Source organism: Neophocaena asiaeorientalis, unplaced genomic scaffold (genome assembly GCF_003031525.2).
Source record: "Neophocaena asiaeorientalis asiaeorientalis breed wild unplaced genomic scaffold, Neophocaena_asiaeorientalis_V1.1 scaffold75, whole genome shotgun sequence".
Lineage (NCBI taxonomy): Eukaryota > Metazoa > Chordata > Mammalia > Artiodactyla > Phocoenidae > Neophocaena > Neophocaena asiaeorientalis.
Window position 1 is genome coordinate 120,671 of NW_020172719.1, and position 25,661 is coordinate 146,331.

Sequence of the window (25,661 nt, forward strand, 5' to 3'; positions counted from 1 at the left end):
CCGAGAACGTGGAGAGGCTTTGGACTGGCCGTGGCTGCACTGAAAGGCTCTTTGTTCAAGCCCTCCTGTAAACAAGGGATCTCCTCTGAGGTGGAATCCTCACCTTGTCTACTGCCCCCACTTTCTCAGGATCCCCCAATGATAACTCTCCAGGAGGCACAGCAGGGAAGCCGCTAGCTGCTTGGCATCAAGGAAAGAAAGAACAGCCCCATGACGGACGGAATTTGTCACTTTCCTTTCCAACGTTCTGAGGTCACTTATACAACGACCTCAGTCCTTTGGTTCTAAAGGTCCGAGCTCAGGAGCTGTCTCTCCTAAAGGGTTAGGGATCTTGCATACTTAGGGCTGGACTCACTGCTCTAACCTGACTCTTTGGAGATCTGTTTATTTTGGGGTAGAGGATGAAAAGGCCTTTCCTGATATTTTGGCTTGAAAGCCTCGAAAGTTATGTCCTCCTCAGTATCAACACCACGAGAAAAGATAAACTAAGGGAGAAGCGGCAGGGGGATAATTTAAGTCAGTGGAAACAATCATCCCAGAGAAGAGAGACCTCAGCATAGTTTGCTGAGAGGCGTTCTTCGGAGTCATCATATGTGTTCATGGCTAAGCAACGCTAATGAACTTGGTGGCCTCAATCAACAAATCTGTGCATTATGCCAAGAAGGTCCCTGCTTTTAGGGAACATATCATCTATTTTGCTGGGGAGGCATGCATTACCTAAACAGATAATTAGCCTTTGAGGTTACAAAAGTCAGAGCTCCCTGGGCAAGGTGGTCCCAAGGAGGCCAGCAGGAATACCTGCGGCAACATTGTTCCACGTACGTCGGGACCTGAATGCGGCCCTTCTCCCTCATTCGTGTTTTGTTTTGGTTTTGTTTCCTTTTTTTGTTGTTAGTCCTGCGATTTTGCTTTCCTAGAATGTCTTCTCTTCCACTGTCTACCTATCCCAAGTCCAACACATCCTTTGAAGCCCGCCTGAATGAATTTACAGTCACTCATGACTTTTCCAGTCTTCATTACTTTGAACTCTTAGAGTACTCGGAGTCTGAACCATTCATTTGGCACATGGTCGTACTGTGTATTTTAATCTGCTTTTAAGAAGGATTCATCTTTTCTCCTCAATTCAATGGTAAGTTCTTTTTGGCAGGTGCCACATCTGATAACACTTCTGTGTTATCCACAGCATCTAGCCGTTAATACCTGCCACTGGGTATTTGCACATGCCTTGGTATCTTGTTAGAGGGCTGCTGGTGGTGAGTGAAAATCTTGGTTGGGATTGGGGAAGAAGATTGAATTCTTGGTAGGCCTAGGGATACGCCCCAGACGAGTACTTCTGGGTTGAGAAACACATGCTCTGAGCAGTTTTTGGTCCTGAAGTTCCATTCTTAGTTGTGATTTTTAAAGCAGATAGAAGGTTCAGAAAAGTTGTAAATTGAGTATAAAAAATTATTTGACTGAGAATGAAAATTGATCAGCAATTCCATTCATAGTGTTTCACATGTGTAAGAAAGAAAGGAAAAAGAAAAGGAAGGAAGGCAGGCGGAGGAGATAAAAGGAAAAAAAGCCTAGAGGGTGGAGTTGGGGACACAGCCGACTCAGTCTTCAAATACAACAGCAATTTCACGATGTAATAATTTTTAATATTAAAAGTAAATTGTAAATGTATCTTTATAAACAATATGCATAAAATAGATCTATTATTCTAAAACCTTTTCTTTTTCAAATGCTTTTTCACAGTAATATTTTAGGTGTCAGATTTTTCCCTCAAAATAATAGTGCAATTGGAAGAAGGAAAATGTTGTCAGTGAACTCGGACTTCTCTGCTAATACAAGTCCTTGTATATTTCCTGTAGAAGCGGGTGAAGACTCATGTCCGTCTCTGTTTTCTTTATTACTTGCAACAGCTGCACGTGTTCTGTCACAATCTGTCTGAGGTCTGTCATTTTCTGGAGCAACTTGGCAAAGAGCTGAGAGGACTCGGGGTGGTTCAGCTTGAGCTGCAGCTCCAAGGCTTGCAGCAAGTTGTCTTGTATGTCCTCAATGGGTTTCACATTCAGCAAACCGGGGCGGTCTGGGGGAGCAGAAATGGAAGACAGAACAGCAGGTTCAGTTACAAAATTCTCTGGCTCCACATCTGAGGCATATTCAGCCAAACAACTCACTTTTTGTTGGTTTTGCTTTGGTTCTAAAATAGGGTATGGAGGGAAGGAAAGCAGATAGTGGGCAAGAACTGCATACAAGGAGAATGGAATGAAAACCAAGACTATCAAAGCTCTTTCCAGGGCCGTTCTCTTCCCAGCCAAGACTAAATCTGTGTGACCAGTTGACAGAAGAGGGTGGCAAGGCAACTGTCTCACCAGACGGGGGACTCTTCTGCTGGCATGTTTCTATTCACTCAGAAATCTCATTTTCAACTTCTGTTCCTTCCTGATGAGTCTATGTTTTATAACCTCTACTTACTTTCTTACCACTACTTTAAACACACTTTTAACACAGATTTTTGTCTTCTTTTTGCTTAATATAGCTCATGCATTTTCCAAGAGACAAGACATAGTTTTCAAATACTGTTACACTTGGGAAGGACAGACCAGATTTTAACATAGGCTTCTTCTGATTAGTGAGGTTGCAGGTAATTTTCACTTTCTTCTTTATACTTTTCCTTATTTGAACTTTTAAATGGCAAGCTTAAATTACTTTTAAGTTTTTAATGTTTTTGCTTCATGTAGATCTTTTTAGATTCAACCTTAAATACTTTCTAGTATTCTTCTTTACTTTTACTTCTTTACTTTCTTGTATTCTATACTTCTTTTTCATTACATTTTCTAATGTATCCCTGCTGATGTTTAAAAAAAAAAACGATTGGCTTTGTTATATTGAATCTATTCCAATTTCACTCTTGTCAATTCAAATAGTTTTTATCACGGGTTTAAAAAATTTTTTGGACAGACAATTGCATCTGCAAATAATCATCGTTTTATTTATTTCTTCTTTTCCAGTGTTTATAGTTCTCATTTCTTTTTCTTGCCATACTGCATTGGCTAATGTCTCTAGTATGGTATTAAATAATAGTAGTGTTGGGAGGCATTCTTGTTTTATTCCTAACCTTGAAGGAAATGCTTCTAATGGTTTACCACAAGTATGATGTTTACTGGATTATGGTGGATAGGTTTTTCTCCTGGCTCCCCAATAGTTTTAAAGTGTTTGTTTTAGTCAGGAATGTTGTTGCATTTCATCAAATGTTTTAAAGTTTTTCTACCTAGAGTGATGACCATATGGTTTTATCTTAATCTAGTGTAGTGAATTACATTAATAGGTTTTCTTATACTCTTGCATTTGTTTGCTAATATTTTATTTAGGGTTTTTAAATTTGTGAGATTGGTCCAGAGTCTTTTTGTGTGTGTGTGTGCTACCTTTTGCCTCTTCTGGTAATAAATGTTAACTAGTCTTATAGACTGACTTGAGAAGTTTTCCTTCTGTTTCTATGTAGTGATGATCTATTCCTTGATGGTTTCTTGGAACATATTTGCAGAACCATCTGAGCCTGGTGGTAAATCTTTGACTATCTTTAATTTTCCTCCTATAGCTTTTAATTTATTCAGGTTTCCTACTACTTATAAAGGAAAATTTTAGTAATTTATATTGGAATAAAGTTGTACATAATATTCTCTTAGAATCTGAATCTTTTATTATTCTTACATATAACTCCTTTAATTGAATGCTTTTTACTTGTGTACTGTCTCACTTAAAATTTTGACTTGCCAAAGGCTTATCTATTTTTTGCTTTTTAAAAAAGCACAACTCCTGGTTTTACTGATCAACCGTGTTTTTGAAAATTGCCTTTTGTTTTCAATTTAGCTAATTCATTCTTTTAACTTTCTTAAGGTTTTTTTTTCTTTTCCTCTTTTTCTCATTTCTTGGGTTGAATGCTTAATTCATTTCGTTTCAGTATTTCTTATTTTCTGATAGATGAGTTTAAGGCTCTAAAATTTCCTCTCAGTGTCGCTTCTGTTTCACCCCATAGGCTCTGGTAAATCATACTCTCACAGTTCTTTTCTAAATAGTCTGTTTTACTATTTTGATTTCACTTTTAATCTAAGAGTCATATAGAGACATGTTTTTAGATTTCCAAGTGGAAAGTCTGAGTGTTTGTTTTTGTTTTTCCTAATTTCTAAATTTGGTTAGAATATAAGGTTTTCTCATTACGGCTCAGCAGAGGGGCACAGAGATTATGTATGACATTCAGGGCACTCACTTGATACCTTGTACTGATTCCAAATTTTAGCTCTTGAAGGCCAATCACCCTCTTTTTCTCATTTTAACTCTTCTCCCCTTTACTGTAAACTAAAGCACCGTATAAAAGTTTTTACTTCCCTTTTTAATGTTCCTCATTGTCTTGCCTCCGTTTATCACTGTGCCTTTGCTTAAGCCCTTTCCACACCAAGTCCCTCAAACATTCTACATTCTGTCATAACTGTGCTTAGGCACATTCTGTTCCTCCTGCTGGGAGCAGTCTCACCTTCCCTCCAACCATCCTACTGATTTCAACCTACTCTTCAAAATCTAGCCCGTGTTCTTATGTCCTAGAGCTTTCCTGGAGGTCACCCCTTCCTTGCCCCTGTTCTTCCAATCCCCATTCTCTGGTCCTCATAGCATTCTACAAACACCTCAATTGCTGCTATCCTAGTAGATTACATTTATTGAGTGGTTATCATTTCCCAAAAATCGTACTGAAGGCTTTATATACAATATATCATTTAATCTCCACAATAACTCTACGAGGTCAGTGCTTTAAGGAGGGGAAAATGAAGATTTAGAGAAGGGAGTCAGATCCTGCCCAAGATCTGCCACTTGCTAGTAAACAGCACTGCTGAAATTTGAATCTGATTCCGAATGCTATACTCTTAACTCTTATTACCTTGTATTGTAGGTACTCATTTTCTTGTTCATCTCCCCTACTTGGCCACGAGAGATCAGAGGGCAGAGACTATGTGTTGATCATCTCTGAGGCTCCAGTGGAGACACAGGAAGCACTCAGTTGGCTGAGTTTACGAGTGAGAAGGCTGTTCTAGCCAAGAGTCCTGAATTGAAAAGTACAGTTCTCTAAAGGCAGGATCAATGCACAAAGAAGAAGTCTCCGGAAATAGCGTTTTCCTGTATTTAGTAAACTCGAGCAACCTTTACCCGCTGAGGCGAGACACAGGAGAGCAAGGTGAGAATGATCTCAGGTGGGATTTTCGGAACTCTAAACATGCTCTTAAATTTTGTTTTTCTTTTTTCTTTTTTTTAAATTACAGACAGAAAGTTACCTGTAGTTTGATTTTTCTCCCCTCAACTTCTCCAACATCTCCCATTGACTGGAGTAATTTTTTTTTTTTTTTTAATTTCAGCACTTAATTTTGGAAACATTAGCAAGAATCTCAGCTTCTGAGAATGAAACAGATGATTTAGTCCTGGCCTAGAGAATCACACCCCTGGAGGAGTTGTCCTTTCTCACAGTTGCTATGCAATAATGAAACCCCCTGACACTTCACGGAAAACCAGATCCTGGATTGGTGCCTTGGGTTTAATGGTTGCCGATCCTCCCCCTGAACAGACGTGCCAGATTTCAAAGGCCGGGACCGGACAGCAAATGCACGTGCGTGGGCAGCGGCAGCGTTTTGTGTCGAGGCGTCGGTGTACACCCTTGTGCAGACCCTCTGCTCGCTGGGGCCCTGGCCCCTCAGAGCCCTTTCTCCTTCCCCTAGAGCAGCATCCGTGGGGTCAGAACTTCTGCAGAAGAGATTATGCTAATCTACTAGGTTTCATTTATCGTGACAGTTCAAACAAGCAAACCCTCAAACGCAGCTGATTGGGCTTGCTGGAAACACTTGGCTGTCGTGCAGTACAATGGAACTGTTCCCTCTAGGAGTGGAGAAGGATCTGGTTTGGATTTTCAAACCTCTCTTTGGCAAGTTATTTTTTATGATGTGACAGATGAAGTTTGGCTGAAATTTTGTGGCCACTGATTTATATTTTCTCTAGTGACAAGTTAGATCATTTACAGATCTGTCCCACTGTCGCCCTTACTGAGCCTCAGTCAAGGCAAGAACGGAGGGCAGGAGAGCGGGAAAGTGGTCGCTCTACTTTTAGGTCTCTCACTAACCAGTTCTGTGACCTTGGGCAAACTGACCAAGTTCACTGCGCCTCAATTTTCTCCTCTGTAAACGAAAAGGACTGGATTAGAGAGGTGATCTCTAAGACCCTAGTTCAAAAGTTGTAAGCTTTATTCTTATTTGTAATTCCCTTTACAAAAGTCACATAATTAAACTGGGGAAATTAACTCAAAATCTAAATAAAAACGTATATCAACGGGCTTACACATTAAACTTCAAACATTTGGCTTATTGAAAAAGCAAAAAAGCTTCCTTTGGTCTTAAGTACTCCCTAGGGTCAAGGGCAAAAGGGATTTGTCAGGGTTGTCCCCACCCTTTACCCTCCAGTCAGCTCCAAGGCCTTCCCTGCTTCCCCTGCCTGTCTTTCTCTTTCCACTTTCCTTCTACTCACACTTGAACACTTACTGAGCTAAGCTGGGCACCACAAACGTGCCACAGAAATCTGTCTAAAGATCCAGCCGTCCTGGGTCCCTTCTCTTCCCTCTCCCTTTCCCATTGGCCCAGGGCCTGCTAAGGTATTGCTCTTAGAAGGCTGGTCTGAGGTCCTCTCCCTACACCCTGCTGAGGGTTAGAGTTGGGGTCTGGAATGGGATCAGGGTCAAGGGACCTCCTTCATTGGCCCTAGGTTGCCTAGAAAGCCCTTTTGGGAAAGTGCGTGCTGACTCAGGCTCCAGGACCCAACGCTCGAGGAAGCTGGAGTCAATTACCGGTTCCTTACTCCCCAGGCTGCAAAGAATTGGGAAAGAAACCTTTCCGGTCCCCATCGTGCAGCGCTGGAATTGATTAGAGAGCACTGTTGATTGTGGGCAAATCTACAAAGCTCCCATCTTATCCAGATCTGGTTCTGTTAAGTGAAGGGCTTATCTGAAGCAGATTCAAATTCTCTGGACCCTCCTGGGATCTGCCCACCTGGGCCAGGCATTTCCCTAGACCAGATTTTTCTCAGGAGGGGTCTCGGTTAGGGAACCAGATGGCCACAGCGGCATCTCCTGAAGGAGATGCAGACAAATCAAAGAGCATGGTATTGTTTCTTTTCTAGTCGCTGCTGTCATGCTGTTCCCAATTTTTTCCTATTGGATTTCTTTCTGATGGAGACAAAATCGGAAAAGGATTGCACCCAGGGCATTTAGGAAAAATAAGTCTGATAGCTGATAGCTGGGCAGCTGTAAATTGATCCGAAGGCAATGAAAAAACTTAGCTCGGGTGTGGGCTGAAACTGAAGGGGGGTGGAGCTCCTTCGGGAGCTCACACTTTGCATTTCACTTCCTTTTACTCTTGCTCCCCAATTTCCTTTATTCCATTGCTTCCTAAGTTCACAGATGTGTTAAAAAGAGGAGTGGATTTGGAAACTGAGGACTTGATCTCATCTCTCCTCCACTTCGCTTCCATGTGACTTTGGACAAGTCATCTTATCTTTCTGGGTTTTGGCTGAATTTTCAAGGCGACTGTGGTGTTTCTTTCCTAAGGTCATGGTTAGAAGGAGTCAGGTAAAGGAGCTTCGTAACATTTTACTATTCTCTGTGTTTGTTCAGACAGAGGCAGTTTCCACAGGAATGGGGTCCGGAGCGTAAACAGGGGTGGGGTGGCATGTGTGCAGCTGGGAAATGGGAGGTTTCTGAGCTGTTATTGGTAGAGCGTAAGTTCAGGAGCGTGAGAAAATGATTCCTGATGCAGATACACGTTTGGGGTTTGGGGCAACTTCTCATTCTTGTAGTTGAACACATGTAAGCAGGACTGAGAACAATAATGAAACAGAGAAGCCCCTGAGCCGAAATTCACTTCTTCCTTAGAGATGGTGTTAGGGATTCTGCGGTCCTTTCCTGGCCTAACTGTCAGGATCATGGGGATCATGAGGGAAAACTCTGAATTCACCCAAGTTTGTCTTTGGTAAACTGGTCTGGCCTGTAGCAATTCCCTCCCACCATCCTACCGCTAAGAGAAAATAACCTAAGAACATTTCCCATGTTCTTTTCCTATTTAAATTTGAACCGGGGCTTGACCAAGTGCGGGCTTGATTCTCAACTCTGCCTCCACACTGAAATCATCTAGGGAAATTAAAAACACCCAAACTAATACCTGGGTCCCATCTTGAGAGACTCCGATTGACCTGGCCTGAGGTATGACCGCCAATGTTCCTAAAAGCTTCCAGGTGATTCTAATGGGAAGCTGAGAGCAAACACCACTGGTGTAGTGAGAAGCAGTTGGAATCTCAACCTGAAAGCTTACTTGCTGGGTAATCTCGGGCGAGTTCCTTAACCTCTCTGTACCTTGGTTTCCTCATTTAAAAGATGGAGACATGACAGTAATCTAGCTCGCAGTGTTGTCGAGAGGAAGAAATGAGTTACTAGGTGGGAGGTGCTCAGAGCAGCGTCTGACACACGGGACGTTAGTTATTTCTATTCGCGCTAGTGTACCAGTACAATCCAACGTGCCTTTTTCTTTCTTAGCTTTCTCCTCCTCTCATTTCTGCGATGCTCTTGGGTCTTCTCTGTATCTTTCCTATTCTTTCGCCCTTAATTGCTCCCTTCTTCTCTACCCCGCCTTCTAGATGCTTTTCCTTTTCCACTCCTGCGACTGCACCTTGCTGGGGATATGGTGTCTAGAATCCTAGCAAGGCCAGCCTAAATTAATCAGAAGTGTGAACAATGGACGATTTGGGGAGAAATGTGGTTGATGGCTGCTATCAGGGAAAGGGAACAACAGGACAGAGATCTTGTACCGGACAGATAAAGATCATCGGTGACAAGCATGTCTGCCGTGAACGCACGTGTGGCTAGTGGAGTCCTTGCCTCCGAAGTGGTCCCCGTTCTAACATATCCCTGTTAAAGAACACTTAAATAAATGCTTTCTCTGTCTGTGTCCAAACGACAACCTCAAAATGACACAGCAATGACACGTACGATTCGGCTAGGATGGAGGGCGCAGGTGACCACCACCAAAATGAAACCAAGCCCAGGCCGTATTTTCTTTTATCTGCCCATTAAGTAGCGACTGCGCACCAAGTCCCCCCACCTCAAATGCTCAAGTACCACCTCCAAAAGCCACCTCCCCAACTACAGCACAGAACACAAAAGTGTCTGGTAACAAGGTGGGCAGCGCCTTCCCCTCTGCCGCGTTCAGAGCTCGTTTCATCTCTCAATGGCACCTGCGGTGAACGGAGCGTGGGGCCTGTTTTATTTCCAGCTCTTTCAGAATGGAAATGGGACCAGAGGCTTCCGTCCTGCCCTTGGGAAGTCCCATCTTTCCTGCCTCCTTTCGCCAGGGGTTTGGGTCCCCTCGTTCTGGTCATTTGTGGTCACTCAAGTGAAGCTCAGCCCCATGGTTTGCTCCCCTTCTCTGTGTCCAGACCACGGGAGCAGCAGGCTCCCCTCAAGCTGAGGGATGCAGATAAATTTCTACCCCTTCTACGTCCCACACCAGCTCTGATCAAGACTGGGAGGTAGAGGAACCAGGCTCGAGCGGAAAGATGGAGAGTGATTTCTTCTTCCCCATCAGGCCTGACACACGCGTGCTCCGAATCCAATGACTCTCCCTTGCTTCCTTAACCTCCAGAATTGCCAACGGCACACCAAAGGGAGTCAACAAAATAAAAAGTGGCCAAGGATTTGTTCTCTGCACCTCTCCCCTCCCCCCACGTCTTCCTTTCCAACGTCCTGGAGAAGAACCTGTGACCTCAAAACATAGGCGTGATCTCCAACCTCTAAATATGACCTCTTAACACATAATGTCCCCCAAACTTTACAGAATTCCCCACCACACTCCTGCTCGTTGGTACCTCCTTCAGGGGCCGCAAGGCCCAGAGCTCTCCCCTCCCTTCCCTCCCTCCAGTATCTCTGTCCCTTGGGGTTTCGTTCTCAATCCACAGCTAATCCCCTTAAAGTGATAGCTGATACAGGGATTAGCTGCTATCTCCTTAGGAGTATTTATATGGTACTAAGGGATTTTAAGAATGCTATTGGTGAAATTTCAAGCAATCCTCTGGCAGGATTGTGTGGAGCTACTTCAAATTATACAGTACAGGGAAGAGGGAAAATGAGCAGTTATTGTGTGCTTACCACGTCCCAGGCATTGTGCCAGAGGCCTCACAGACTGTTCTTTCATTTACTTAGGGAACCGATAAGGAATTCAGGCTCAGGTAGGTAAATAACACATCCAGTAAGTGGTGGCGTGCGGGGTTTGGGGAGCCCACCGGCCCCCACCGCCCCAGCCTGCCTCTGCCGGTGCACCGGTGGGTGACGCGGTGGGACCCTGGGGGCAGGCGCTCTCCCCGGAGCGCAGGGCGCCTCAACACCTGCGCCGGCCTCTGGACCCGGGGCCGGTTTCACTCTTCCTCACTTGCGGAGGATCTGTCTGAGTGCTGTGCCAGTCTGGAAGCGTGCCTGGGGTCACCCAGAGTTTAAACACACATTGTGAGAGCCCAAAATGATCAAGTGCTCCCCAAAGCGGCCCACTGACTGGCTGGCTGAGCCTCTTCCAAGATGCTGGTGTGGGGACAGGAATGACTCAGCAGTTTGGCTTTCAAGCCCATGTCTGTCTCTGAGGTCAAGTACAGCGAATGATCCCAGCCTAGCAGGCCTGGGGTTAGGAGGGGATTTTATCTCTGAAGCAGTCACAGATAAAGATGCTTCAATGTCCCACAAATGACAAAAGCCTCTCTGTGTGTGCGCGCGCATGCGAGTGTGTGTAGTTCAAGTTTCTCAGATGATTCTAGTGTGTTTCTCTTCTCCCTACCCACACCCACCCCCAATTCTCTGGTTTTGAGAATTTGGGTGCCAGCTGAGAACTTACAAATATACCTCCCTCTGTCTAAACCAAGTGTGTGAGGTTATGAGAAGAGTGAACGAATGGGGCGTTTCTAGATAACCCACACTGAGACATTACTCAAAGCCATCCCGGCCACCTGACAGGATCTGCCCACTGGTCATGACAGCATAGTGGGGAGACCAGGACAGCAGGCGAAGGGAGCAGTGCCATACCCCATGCAGACACAGAGCAGGGGCCCATCCAATAGTTTTCAATGAATAAATGAAGGCAAGTACTCTCTGACACAATCATGGGCCAGATGGAAGATATGAACCATGTAATCAACACTCTTCAACTGCCCTGCTCGACGCTCAGTCACACGAGAAATCAGATGTCTGTGTTTATTCTCAATATCACGAGAACCGTCAGAAAAACAACTTTTACCACTCAGACCCCAGCCTAAGTCTTGTCCAAAAACACTGTATGGGTAAAGTAGGTGAGTATTTAACTGCCACAGGAGAATGGAAGAAAGTTGGCCTCTTGTTCTTCATAGTATTATTAATGCCTCAGTTTTCAAATAATTTTGGTTTTGTCTCCCCCTAGTTAACTAGTAAGGATGATGCCAACAGACAAAGAAGACATGGGGGCAGCTGGGCTGTGGAGAATCAGAGGGCCCCTGAGCTGGAGTTTCCTCAAGAACAGCACAGGCCCACTCAGGCACGTGCCCTCTATCTTTTGTTCCAGGGGAGGGCTACGGCTGTCCCTTCTAACTGGTAGAAACAGTTCCGCAGGAAAATGGAAGGATTACACATGAGCTGTCGCTATCCTCAAGATTTTGGAGGGCACTTAGGGACGGGGAGGGGAGACGGACACCCACAAGCCCAGAGCCCCTCCCGCTCTGTCCTGCGGATCCTTAGTGCTCTCTGAGCTGGAGGGAGAGGGGTCCCCTGTACACGAACGGGAGGAGCGACGTTGGGATTGTCTCCGAAGGGCAGGAAGAAATTAAGGTACTGGAAGGTATTGTTAACCATTTTAAACTTCTCTCACAAATTCTCCTGCAACCACTTCTCTCCATCGGAACCTGCTATAAGATGGTATCTGGTTAAGCTCGGACATATTTACTTAGGTACTTAAAGCTTACGGTCAGCTTCTGCAGGGAGCTCTGCGAACGGGGTCTGTGCTACTGGAACAAATGGAAGAACCAGCACCAGTCTCGCATTAACACTGGGCTCTGTTCCGTCCCAGAACAGTTCTCAAACCTGGGGTGGAATTTTGTTAGGCAGTCAGGTACAAATGGTGTCTTGAGAAGGGCTTTGGATAGCAGGAAGTAAGATCTGGACTAGAACGGGACATTCTTGATTAAAATACTTGGGGGCAATATGGAAATGGGTAGTTTTTGATAACTGCCAAAGAACCCCAAGTCCAAGGTAAGCACCTGGGATGCTTCCACATCTCAATACACAAAAGGCAGTGGCCGTTACGGGCGTCCGTTTTAAGGTCAGATTGGATCAGACCTCGGCCTCACCGATTAGGAGCTCTGGGACCTTGGGAAAATCGCTTCATCTCTCTAAACTTCTGTTTTCTCCATCTATAAAATGGGGATAATGAGAGACTTTCTAGAATCGCAGGAAAAATTAAACAAAGATTCAGAATGCAGGTAAAGCGCTTAGCATCTATTCTGGTTCACAATGAAGTATTCAATAAATGGCAGTATTATTATTATTAATATTTGATTACTATTCATTCAACAAGGATGTATTAGTACTTATTCTGGGCCAGGTGCTGTACTATGATTCCATTCTAATTCCAACAAATTAAAAATTATATATTGATACACATATAAGTCAGGACCAAGGGTAAGAAACAGAGCTCCATGGTATTGACCTGAGAGGTCTAGGAGTTTTCCAACTGTCACAGAATACCCCCTCTTCCTTGATCTGTAGATGTACATGTGTGAACAGTTCCCCCTTCCTGTACCCTATGCTCCCTGCCCACTCAACAGCAGAAACGCACAGGATCGCTCCAAGAGCAGCTGTCCAAAATCGCTTCACAGAGAAAGAATGGGACGGCTGGAAACAGGAGGAACTGCTGTATAGGAGGTTTGTATAACCGAGCCAGACCCAAGAGGGTAAATGAGGAGGCTGGATGACTTGCCATCTGTGACTGCTGCACCAATATTTACAGCTTCTCTGTCATTAGGATGGCGATGACAATTGGCCTCGAGAAATATATTGTAAAATCCAGTGAATTTCCTCCCCATATCTTGGAAGTTTGGGAAGAACTGTAATGGATTCCAAACTGTTTTGAATTAACAGAAAGAGCTTTTTCCTGTTTTTCCTGTTGCCGGGTTCCAGCTGGAACCCTCCTAAGCTTTTCTCCAGCAAACAGCCAACGCCCAAGGGGGCAAAGTGTCCAGTGGAGTGTCCTGGGGCTTGTCAGCTTTACTGAGCTTTCTACTTGGCCTTGGCTGCTGGTGGGTTTGAGGAGTTTGCTGGTGTGGCTGGCGTGAGGCTGTGGCGCCAGCTGCAAGCATGCCCTTGCTGGAGGCAGTGTGATTACTCTTGACGCCACCCATCCAGCCAGCGAGACCAGAGGGGGCAAGGGAAGTTCTTCCCTTATCACCACTCCCAAGGAAGCTGTGCTTCTAGACTCTGGGCCAGGCCTTCAGGAGAGCAGGGACGGGACCACAGGCTGGGGCCACCGACACCCTGAGGGAGTTGACCACATCCGCCAGCCAGGTGGCAGAAAAGACACTGGGAGGTGACAGTGAGGACACCTGGGTTTCCCTCCTAGCACTGCTGCTCACCAGTTCTCAGCTCACCTAAGTCTATGACTCTCTCTTCTCTTTCTATGGAATAAGAATGAAAATACAGGAGAACTGTCAGGATCTAATGAGAGAATGAAAGGGACAAAGTGCTGTCCTTTGGTTCTGGAATATTGTTCTTTTTAGTCTCATTCTTCTTGCCTGAAGCTCGGAGGAGAAAGAGGGAGAGAGGAGAAAACCTTGAGAAGAACTAGGTCATCTTCCTCAGCAAGTGGTTTGCGACCTGAATACATAGTAGAAATGCTGAACACCAGGCCAATCTAAGGACCAAATCTAACAGCATCAGCAGTTTCTAGGACTGAAGCTGAGTGACAGTGATCTTTACTACTGCAACTCCAGTTTTCTCAGCAAATACTTAGTTGGGTCAAATCAGGTACTTTCATCCAAAAATCCCCTTTGGGTCCTCTGGGGATCCCCCGCCCTTTATCTCCCCAATCCCTCACCACCCCACTTTTACATAATGCCCATCTCCCCATTTTCCCTTCAGTCTAGGTTCATAGCCTTGACCAGAATGAAACTCTTCTGTGATTCTAAGGCCAGCTTAGAAGAAGGTCACTGGGATCCCTGCCCAAAGTGCTTCTCTCTCAAGTCACTAAAGCTATCTGTAGGCTTCAGAATAAACTGTAGAGGAGAAAATAATCCCTCTTGTTAAGAATAAGCAGGATCAGAAATTTGTTTACGGGATCAAACCTTCTTGCTTGCATGAATGTTTTCCCTTTCTGGAAAACCCAGGACGGGAATTGAGAAATTACATGTTGTACAACAAATTATATGTTGTACTCCAGTAAACCACAATCTGGGATGTTGGTTTCACCATCTATAGATGACTGGGACACTGATCCCCCTTGGAACTCAGTCTTTGGATTGGGAATGACTGGAGTAGTTCTTTCTCTGGCCTCTACCCAACCAGCTTCTCTGGGTAAAGAAGGGAATCAAATTCCTTGGTGTTGAACAAACACCAGGGGTCCAGTTTATTCATTCTTACCTAGTGCCCATAGGTTGGCTTCATCTACAAAAGCAAACTTTGATCAGGGAAGGAGGATGTGCCTTTTGTGATATGGGAACTAGTCAATGGTAAATTCTGTTTTGTTTTTTTTTTTAAAGGAAGTCTCAAATGATTCACAGGGTTTTCTTCTCATTATAACCATAGATAGGAGATTTTAAGAACGTATGAATGGCAGCTACCTTCAGATTTCTTTCACTGCTGTGAGGATCTAATGAAATCTGGATATTGGCTGCTGTGAAGACAGTCTGGGAAATGCTAAAAGCAACTTGTTTATACAGCGTTGACATTTAAAGGATACCGTTTTTAATTTTCATAATTGAAAGTCAAAGTCTGCAGTATCTATTAAATTGAATAAGTTATTCTCAGAGCTATTTTTGACCAATTTAGAAAAATTTTAAAGGCCTAACTGAATCACTGATTTTCAAATAATCTAGCTTGTGTGTTATGGGCAGTATATGGCACTTTTCTAGATGAAATCACACTGTTGTCTTATGCGCCCATGAAACAACATTGCTCAGGTTCAAAAAGCCCTGATTTATCATGATTATTTCTTGTCTAGAACTTTCCTAGACAGAAACTAAGTATCTTTGAATGGCTTATTTCAAATGCCTCCCTTATTATCTGTGGTAGGAATATAAACTGGTACAAACTATACGGAAAAATCTGGCAATAATGAAACAAAAGACTTAAAAGTGTTCATAGCCATCTACCCAGCAATTCTACTTCTGGTAATTTAGAATGAGAAAATAATCTGAAATGTTAACAGAAATTGACACATAAGAAGGATTACTCCAGTGGAATTTAGAACACATTTCCCATGCTTTTTTATGTTCTTCTCTACAGGTTCTTATAACAAACTATAAGCAACCCAAACATAAATAGGAAGATAATTTAGTACGTAACGGTCTTTTACAAAATGAAATACGTTACAGTCATTAAAAATGGAAGCATATATAACAGAAATGCAAATCAAAACTACAATGAGGTATCACCTCACACCAGTCAGAATGGCCATCATTAAAAAGTCCACAAATAACAAATGCTGGAGGGGGCGTGGAGAAAAGGGGACCCTCCTACACTGTTGGTGGGAATGTAAATTGGTGCAGCAACTATGGAGAACAGTATGGAGGTTCCTCAAAAAATTAAAAATAGAGTTGCCATATGATCCAGCAATCCCACTACTGGGCGTATATCCGGACAAAACTATAATTCAAAGAGTCATGTACCCTTATGTTCATAACAGCACTATTCACAATAGCCAAGACGTGGGAACAATCTAAGTGTCCATCGACAGACGAGTGGAGAAAGAAGATGAGGGGTGTGTGTGTGTGTGTGTGTATACACACACACACACACACACACACACAGCAGAATACTACTCAGCCATAAAAAAGAATGAAATAATGCCATTTGCAGAATCACGGATCCAACTAGAGATTATCATACTAAGTGAGCTAAGTCAAAAAGAGAAAGACAAATACCATATAATATCACTTGTATGTGGAATCTAAAATATGACACAAATGAACCTATCTATGAAATAGAAACAGACTCACGGACATAGAGAACACACTTGTGGTTGCCAAGAGGGAGCAGAGGTGGGGGAGGGGTGGAGTGGGAGGTTGGGATTAGCAGATGTAAGCGATTATATATAGAATGGATAAACAATAAGTTCCTACTGTATAGCACAGGGAATCATGTTCAATATCCTGTGATAAACCATGATGGAAAAGAATACACAAAAGGAATGTATATCTGTATAACTGGATCACTTTGACAGCAGACATTAACACAACACTGTAAATCAACTATGCTTCAATACAAAAATTTTTTTTAATGGTAGCATATATATATATATATATTGTATATATGCTAGCACATACATAGAAACTTTTTGGTAAGGGGAAATAGGACTCTGTTAATCCTATTTTATTCTGAGGATAGAGAGCTTTACTTTTCACTTACACCTTTCTGTACTCCTTGAATTATAAAATGACCATATATTACTTTTATTTTTAAAATTAATAAAAATATTAATAAGGAGTAATAGTGGCATGAGAAAATGGTTAAGTGAAAAAAGGAATATAAATATGGTATGTATAGTATGATTAGGAAAAATCTTAGAAATATATCACATGTTAATAATTATATTTCCAACTTTCAATAAAAATAAAGTGTGCCTTAAAATATTAGCTAGTTAAACAATACCAACTTGTTTTCTAATCTGGTTTTTTCCAAAATTGAATCTTTTTCTCCCAGTGGACCTCAGATAAACTGGAATCTCATTCTTCTTTGCTGAATTAATCACAGATCCCAGATGATCAAGGGTCAATTTGTTTAAGAAGTAGATTCCGTCAAGATATCAAAACATGTTGGATAGTGTATTTTTGTTACATTGAACATAACACAAAAAAGGGGTGCTGCTTCAGAGTTAACTTGCGCTGTGTTGTTATCTATATGCACCCTAGTCATGTAAAGGGCAGTATCAGTGTAGACTCTGGAGCCAGACTGCCTCGGTTCATCATCCTGGCTCCATCTTTGCTGCCTGGGTAATCCTGGGCAAGTGACTGAGCCTTTCAGTGCTTTAGTTTCCTTGTTTGCAAAATGCTACTTACCTTACTGGGGTCGTGAGAATTAAATGAATGTGTGTGAAGTGGCCAGAACACTTCCTGCACACAGTAAGTACTTAATAAGTGTTTGCTACTATTATCATTACTAATACACCACGCACCTGATTTCAGAAGCACTCTGTGCTGTTGTAACTGGACAACAAAGGACTGCTCTTTGTAACATGCTGTCTAGTTACACACAGCTTACATCTATAGGACCACTGTCCCCTACACATCAGTTTTCACGCACAGAGGATATTCTGTAGGGTACACACAAGAAGCTCGCCTGAAGTCCATTTCAGTAATGAAAACTGGTCACTTGAAAACATTCTTTATATTAAAGAGATGACACTAAAACTTTCTTCTACTCAAGTTGGAAACGTGGAAGGCCAATGAAAGTAGGATTTAGTATAAAAGCTGGCTGTCGGAGTTGGTTAGTTAGATCATGTCCTAGCAAGGCCAAAAGTACAATGAATGGCTAAACAACTCAGTTTATTTCTCCGCTGGGTGTTCTTTGGTTCAGACTGCATTCTTAATCACAGCCAACCACCTCACAAAGGTACTTCAAGGGGAGCCGGCAGAGGACTCCACATGGGAGAGGAGACAGGGCTCAGTAAATGTGTGTTCCTTGATCCCTGAACCTGGGAAAGCAATTCAAAGTAACACCTCACTGATGCTGGGGCCAGACCATAATTTGATCACAAACACAGTGGTGCTTTCTCTATGTCAAGTGAGCATTGTCTTACAAAGTTATATATGTCACTACTTAAATGAAGAAGAGATTGGCCTTCTGGAAAGGAAAGGAAAAAGACAAGGAAAAAGAAAATAAAGAGAAAAAAAAAAGCAGACAAGGGCATTTGTCTTCCATGTTTGGATCTGACTAGAAAAAATATTTTGAAGAATAAAAGAAAAGTACCTGACTTACCCACAGCCTTCAAACAGGAAGCCAACAATATTCTTTCTCGGTACGTCACATAGGTAGTTAGACTCCCGTGGCATTATACCACTGGCATTTTCCATATGAAAAGTGTGGTAAGTGCAGAGAGAAAAGGCACATAGCCTAACACTAAGGAAAGTCCAAATTCTTTCAGCCATCCCACCACCACGCCACCCTCTTTCACGGAAGATCCAAAGAAGCAGCTTACCTCCACTGAGAATAATGACAGCTATAAATATTGCCAAGTCGCTGTCATCTAATTCCAGTGCATTGAACTTCACAGCAAACTCGAACTTGGGCTCCATAAAGTCACCAAAGGGCTTTCGCAGGCTCTTTAAAAACTCCCTCGTCATGAATCCTTGGCCCTCGGATATGAGAACCCCATCTTTATTCATCAAGGAGGCCAGCATCGTGTAAATGATCTCATGGACGCCGTATTTTAGGAGAGTTACTTGGTCATTCAAGTCAAGATTTACAAACCCAGGAATACTCTTGGCATACTCTGTGATCTCCTGCACAGCTTCCACGGAACGGAACTGACACCCCTGAAAGATGCGGATGGCCACTTCTTTGCTTGGCTCCTGCAAGGGGGTAATGTGCTTGAACTTGATTTTATCTTCTCCCATCATTAAGGAATTCATGTCATAGATAACAAATGGCTGCAAAGAAAAAAGGGAGAAAATGGCTGAGTTGGAGATTTCTAATTCAGTCAACACCACCCCAGGTTCTCTATGTACACTTGCTTTGCTAACTAAAATCGTTAAAGTCTAAAACACTTAATTAATAATGAGAAAATACTCGTGTCTTGATTAATCCTCCCAATTGTCTTCTGGGACCAAACATATTTCACTAATATTGGCCTCCCTTTCCTTCCACTTATACTGCAACACCTTACCTGGGGCTGGCTAATAGCTCCAATTTCTGTTGTTTGGAGGGTCTTTGTTGTTGATTTTTCAAATGATACGAAATCTACTGTTTATTTTGGCTTTCAATGGTGTATGTTTTTAAACTTCTTTCAATAAAAAAATTATTTCAGCAACTCAGGGTTGAACAGACCCACCTGGACATAAAGTAATCTTGCAATTATACCTTAAATCTACTCAGATCTTGAAAGAAACACAGTGTGCATGTAAACTACACTTAACTATAAAAAAAATCAGTCTGAAAGCAGATTAAAAATACCGAGCCAAGAAAATGTCTGTTTCACTTTTTTTAATGCTCTGGAAGCAATCTGTTTCAGAAAGAGCAGCTGTGTAAGGCCTGTGGGTAAAAGCTGCAAAAGCGTCAAATTAAAAAACTTAGTTTTCAAAGTATGTGTCCTTAAGGGTCAGGAATCAATAAAACACGTTTATCAGTTACTCAGGTTTGCAGTAGGCTGCTCTCAAAAGCACGTTGTGTTCGTCATAGATGATCTTTCTCTTTCATTTCCTCGTAGAGAATTAACCAAAGGTTTGTGGTCTGTGTGAAATTCTCAAGGCTACTCTGAAGGAGAAGTGGCTACACTTTATATACACAGTGGATCTCCTGAGCTCCATAAGGAGTTACCCCTAATAAGAGTTGAGGGGATCTGGGTTCCAGCTTTGGTTCTGCGGTTAACTACGTGACTTTAGAAAAGTCATTTATCTTTCCAAGGCCTCAAAGTTCTCAACTGAGGGGAGTGGATTGCATTGCAAGTTTCCAACTCTTCTCTTGAGGATATGCTAGTTGCATTTCTCAGATGTAGTGTCTGTGATGTATGTGTGTGTGTGTATCTGTGTGAGTGTGCATGCATACTACATGTCCACTAAACATGAAGTCTTTGATGTACTAAAAATAAAATTTCTTTTGAGCAGAGACGCTGAGAATTCTCTCCTCATTGGCAAGAGGAAGCAGATGCAGTGAGTGCCAGCAGTAGCCAGCTTCAAGACCCACTGGTTCAGAGAATCTGACTATTAATCTCTATAGGAGTCTATGATCGTCACCAAACTTTTTTTTTTGGCTGCACCACATGGCTTGCGGGATCTCAGTTCCCTGACCAGGGATTGAACCCGGGCCCTGGCAGTGAAAGCGCAGAGTCCTGACCACTGGACCGCCAGGGAATTCCCTTCACCGAACTAATAAGTCTATTCTACACTGAAGGAAATAACAGTAATACTAAGGGGTTTTCGATGTTGAGTAGCTTTCCAAACTTGCCTATTATTTCCACACCATTCACTGGAGTTATTCCAGAAATTGTTACTTTTTTAAACCCCCAAATTCACTTCAATTGTATTGTTTAGCAAATACAAAACCACAAAGTAGGACAGATGTGAGTAACCCAAGAGTAACCTCGCCTGGTGGCTCTAAGTCTTCAAGGAAACCAGGAGGGAAGAGTGCTTTCTATGTTAAAGGACGGAGTGGATAAACAGTCACATCAGTTAACACGTGCTAAGTTTCTCCAGAATGCCACATTCTAATCATGAGGAAAATGTTAACAGAGCCTAGGGAGAGGTCGTGTCTGTCCTTCAGGAGTTTTGTAGCGTATTATAATTTACGTTAACAAGAGCCTGGCTTTCTTTACTGCCATGAGAATCTGACGGTGCCTGCAGAGTCCCCCTGCACCTCTACGAGTACCAAAAACAACGGATATAACATCATCCCCCTCTTCACATATGAAAAGACGGTACCTCGATCTGCCCACTTCAACTTTTGGATGAGCTCAACCACTCAGCTTCTTGGCACAGAATGGATGCATCAAATTCTTCCACCTCCATGTAAGCAATTTCTCTGGAACTATGCCCTGATAAATCACCCTGTGACTCTTCCCCTTTACTTCCCCTGTCCCCTCATATAAAGCCCCGGGTTCCTGTTTTCGAAATTCTGTGCGAGTTGCACATAAGGCACAATCCTGCTAATTTTCTCTCTCAATTTAACAACAATGTGACTTGGTAACCCCTTGGCAATCGGCATTGGTCAGGATTTCCTGGCGGTAAACACTCAAGGACACAGAAAGGAATCAGCAGCCCCCACCATCATGCCAAACCATTCCAGTCTTTTCTTTTTTTTAAAAAAAAGATCCCTTCAGCGTTTTCAAAACGTGAACTGGCAGAGAATTATGGGTATTGACATGCAAATGAATCCCAGGTGGATTTCTTTGTTTTTCCTCGTCATAGCTGATTGTGCTGTTTTCCTTGCGTTTCTGAAGTCTGCATAGATTCTTTCAACCCCCATGCGGATCTGTCAAACTGCAAGAGTGATTGGACACGATCCGCCCAGAGATCTGCCTTTCTTCGCCACCAATTCACCAATTCTTAGACTGCAAACATTTCACCTGCACATTTCACACTGGGACCTCCTTATCCTGAAACAGCGAACAGAGAGTGGCCCACCTGGTTTGCAGAGGGCTGACCTCTTAAAACCACGGGTGGAATTCAGCCAGTGGAGTTTATCTTGGATCATGAATTTAACATTACACTTCTGGTAAAATATTCCCCATAAAATGCACTTCACTTCCATGTTTCTGTATTTTCTACAAAGCAAAGGGAAGTCTTACATTCTCTATTAGCTTACACCGTTATCACTGGATGATCTGCCATTTTAAGAGGAACCATATCCTCTTCAAATGTGGTCTTAATGATTTTACACTTTTAGTTGGGGGCTAACAATGTATTTACCTTCAGACACTATATCAAATGGCTAGATAAGCATCTCTCCTTAACAGGAAAGAATGCTTAATTATGTCTAGGATGTTATCAGGGATAGATCCAGGCTTTGTGGGGCCTGAAAGGTACACGATTGTTGAAGACATTTACAACAACTGTTGGGTTCAGTAATACAAATTATAAGAATAAATAGCTCAGGCCCTTTCTTGAGCCTTGGAAGGGGCTCAGCACAAGGGAGAGGCCCTGAAGCTTCATTTGCTTCATGGTGAGTCGGCCTTTGGCTGTTACAAGTGCTTGTACTTCTCCTATTTTGGACACTCCAGAACAAGGTCAGAATGGAATGAAGAAAATGGCACTTGAACACAATGTTTCTCCAGGGAAACAAAACGGTTTCTGTAAGAGGAAGTTAGTTTTCTTTGGAGAGATACATCAAGTGTAATTTATTTTGATATGTTTTGATTTTCAAAAACGGCTCCACGTATCAAAACCGGGATGGGATTAAGGGTACTGTTTTTATAGATAACTAAAATTAGTTCTAGATCTATAGCACACCTGTTATGTATAACACAAAGATCATGGGGGAAGCTGGCTTACTAATGAAAACAAAGTAGAGGAATAAAACTTTACTGTTTTGAATGGACAGACAGAACAATATTTTTCTTAGTAGTCCAACAACAGCAGCATTTTAATATACAGGTTGTTTTAGTGATTACACATGAATGCTCTAAGTTTACAGCTCCTTTTGAATAATAAAATGGCAAGCTAGAGGAGATAAATGAGAAAATCAACTAAGAAAGCACAGATTATTCTGGTGACTTCTCCAATTTGGGAGATTGAAATTCGGGGCTCTCCTAGTAGTCTTAGTTTTCCTGACAGATTAGAGCAAAGGCTCAAGGAAGAAAATTGAATTCTTAGGGCCTATCTTCTTCATCTTCTTTTCTTCTTTCTTTTTATACTTCTGACTGACTTTTCATCTTCTGAGACACACACACGGTTCTCCTTGATTAGCTCCACTGGGTGAATGTTAATCCAAAATGCATTGGTTGGGTTTCCTCAACTTCTTTCTGGTTTCTCCCCTGTCATTCCTATTTCCCTCTTGTTGAGAACCATGGGGTTTAGAGAACTAAAGGGTCTTCAGAAATAACCTACATCATCATTCTCTGACTATGTATGAATAAACTGAACTCGAGACTTTCCAAAGTCAAACAGCTATTTATAGCAAACACTAAACCAGATCTCCTCACTCATGACTAATTCTTTTCTCTTTCTGTTGCTTTCTACATGACTTCCCCACTTTTGCTTTTTTAAATACAATGACTATTCTGGGAGGAAGTGGAGCTTTTAAACTCTTACATGCCGGGATCTTGGAGGCAGTGTCCTTTGAACTATTATTTCCTAGAGATGCCAATTAAGTGCTGTATATGATCGAAGTTAAGTTTGAAAGTCTCTCAAACGTAATCTTGTTTTCCTACATGGTTTAGAGATTTAAGACAAATAAAAACTTAATACGAAGAATCATTCACACTCTAATGAACCAGCACATAGCCACAGCTCTTAAAGAAAAGTCTATTGCTGGCCAAAATGTTACTCAGCTGGCAAACAAGGGTAGTGGCCAACTGAGTCTAATCATTAAAAAATGAAAAAAAAAATTAAAATGCTTTTCTTCTTAACTATATAGAATATTATCTTTTTAATTTATTGTCTGAAAGAACACCATTGGTTCAGATCTCTTATATCTTTAGCTATATTCCCGACAGTACTGGAAATAAAGAAATTTATTTTTTTAATATGAACATATGGATTAATGATTCCAGGAGTCCAACTTCTTTAGTCACCGTCGAAACAAATCAGCACTACCATCCTGCTCTTTATACTGTGGTTTCTAAGGCTCTTTTCTCTGAGGGTCTGTTTGGTATCTTTCTTCCCAGGGGAGCAAATTCCAGCTCACTCAGGCTTTTCCACAGTGAAAGGGGGAAAGAGACCACACTTTGTTTAGTTGTTAAGTGTAGGATTTAAAAGGACAGATATCTTTCCAACAGTTTGAGTTACCAGATTTGAGGGCCCTTGTAAATTTTAGGATGTGAAAATTTAAATGGGTACAGAACTGTTTTCACAAAAGTTTACATTTCAATACTGGTTTTACTATTTGCAAGGTTCATATTTCACACACTATTTAGAAGAACTGTTTTTATGATGGCACCAGTTTGCTCCTGTAATTATTAAAACAGTGACTCCACATAGATCCATCATAAGCAGTGGGATGCTTTGGGACCCAAAGTCCAATACAGTACAAATAACAAGCTTTATTCCTTGTTTGCAGACAGAGTGCAGCCAGGAGGGCCTCACCATGTCTCAGATATGGAGTGAAAAGTTGGCAGACACACCAAGGGTTTTTCTATTTATTGTTTTATGACAAACCATGGCACTGAAGATGGTTTTTGAAAACCACTCTCTGTTTATTTTCATCAACAAACATGGGATCACGTGACACTGACACACCCAGTGTGATCATCGCATAAGGGGAGTAGTCAAACACTGGGAACTTCCAAAGTCCATTCAGTTCTCAGGTTGCCTTCAGGAGATAAGCACCCTCGCTCTAGCATATCTGTGGTTTTTAGAGTTCAGTAGGTTCTCTCAAAGAAGGGGCTGGGCTGGAACAAGCCATTGAAAGGGAAGTAGACTGAGGACAGTCAGTGCTACTCCTATCTGAGGGTGGCTAAAAGGCCGAGTGCTCCTAAAATTTCTTCTCTGGTGTTCCACATCCAGTGAGTCCATTTCCCATCTTTCCCTAAGCCTAAAGTTCCCAAGCATTATTCTTTGCGGCAAGACAACGAAAGTAGGGCCAATCATATCCCAAAGATACGATATCTAAGTTAAAAAGATAGGAGGGGACAAGGGGCATTTAATTTATCTGGTTCATTTATCTGTTCTGTTCTGCAAGGTGGCACCAGCGAATAAGAGATAGAAGAGAGTTTAGTGGGAAAGGGAGAAGCGCTGGTTGGCCTGGAGGCAAATGCTGCAGCTGGGCCTAAGCAATGGTTAAAAGGAGCAGGAAGATAAATTTAAAGAATGGCCTCTTCAGTAAAGTCGTTTCCTTTTCCAAAGGTTCTGGGTAACTGGTCATCCATCCACTATGCTGAGTAACCTCCCCCAGGCTTGACTGAACCAACCCTAATGACATCAGTTCAAGCAGGGTGTATAGTGAGACGCAAACGGCTCTATCGCACCAGCCACAGCCCCTCTTCCACATGCCCCACCTTCTCCAGGGTCCACACTTCTGCAAACGTTCTCCTATCAATGCAAATCTTATCTTTCAAAAGTCCTGGGCAAGTGATAACATAACAGCCCTGTCAAGTAAGCCCTGTCTTACTTGACAACATCAAATGAATAACATGACCACGTAAGATAAAGAAGAAATCTCTGGTCTCACTGGAAGTCACATTTTGATTTTTTTTCCCTTTCGCATATTCCTCTCTGAACTATTTCTTTCCACTAGTGCTTAATTTGATTTTGCAAGATAAGGAGAAAAGAGAGCGCCAAACAATTCTATTGCAGTTTTGTGTAATCAGGGGATGGACTATTCTGATTTGGCCCAGTCTCGTTTTCCTTCCCAGACCCTAACAAGAGGCAATTTTGCCTCTATCCCGATCTTTAATGGTGCCCGGGTTGGTGGGAAAATCTTGGGTTAGAGACCCTCTGATGAAAGTCCAGAATTTCCAAGGGCATAGGCATCAGCTTTTTTTTTTTTTTTTTTTTTTTTTTTTTTTTTA

The 25,661-nt window shown here is 42.5% G+C and overlaps 1 protein-coding gene across 6 annotated transcripts in view; it reads right to left on the reverse strand.

The window, feature by feature from the left end:
- Window positions 1-1,615: 1,615 nt before the first annotated feature.
- The window catches only part of PPARG (peroxisome proliferator activated receptor gamma), a 126,453-nt gene continuing 102,407 nt past the window's right edge, over window positions 1,616-25,661 (reverse strand). For 5 of the 6 annotated variants that reach the window (XM_024740204.1, XM_024740203.1, XM_024740205.1 and 2 more), the window contains 2 exons: window positions 18,480-18,930; window positions 1,616-2,071 (listed from right to left, as the gene is read on the reverse strand). In XM_024740204.1, the coding sequence (XP_024595972.1) occupies window positions 1,824-2,071; window positions 18,480-18,930 (699 nt within the window). In that variant the 3' untranslated portion in view covers window positions 1,616-1,823. The remainder of the gene's footprint in view (window positions 2,072-18,479; window positions 18,931-25,661) is intronic. The other variant, XM_024740207.1, reaches the window with a different exon arrangement.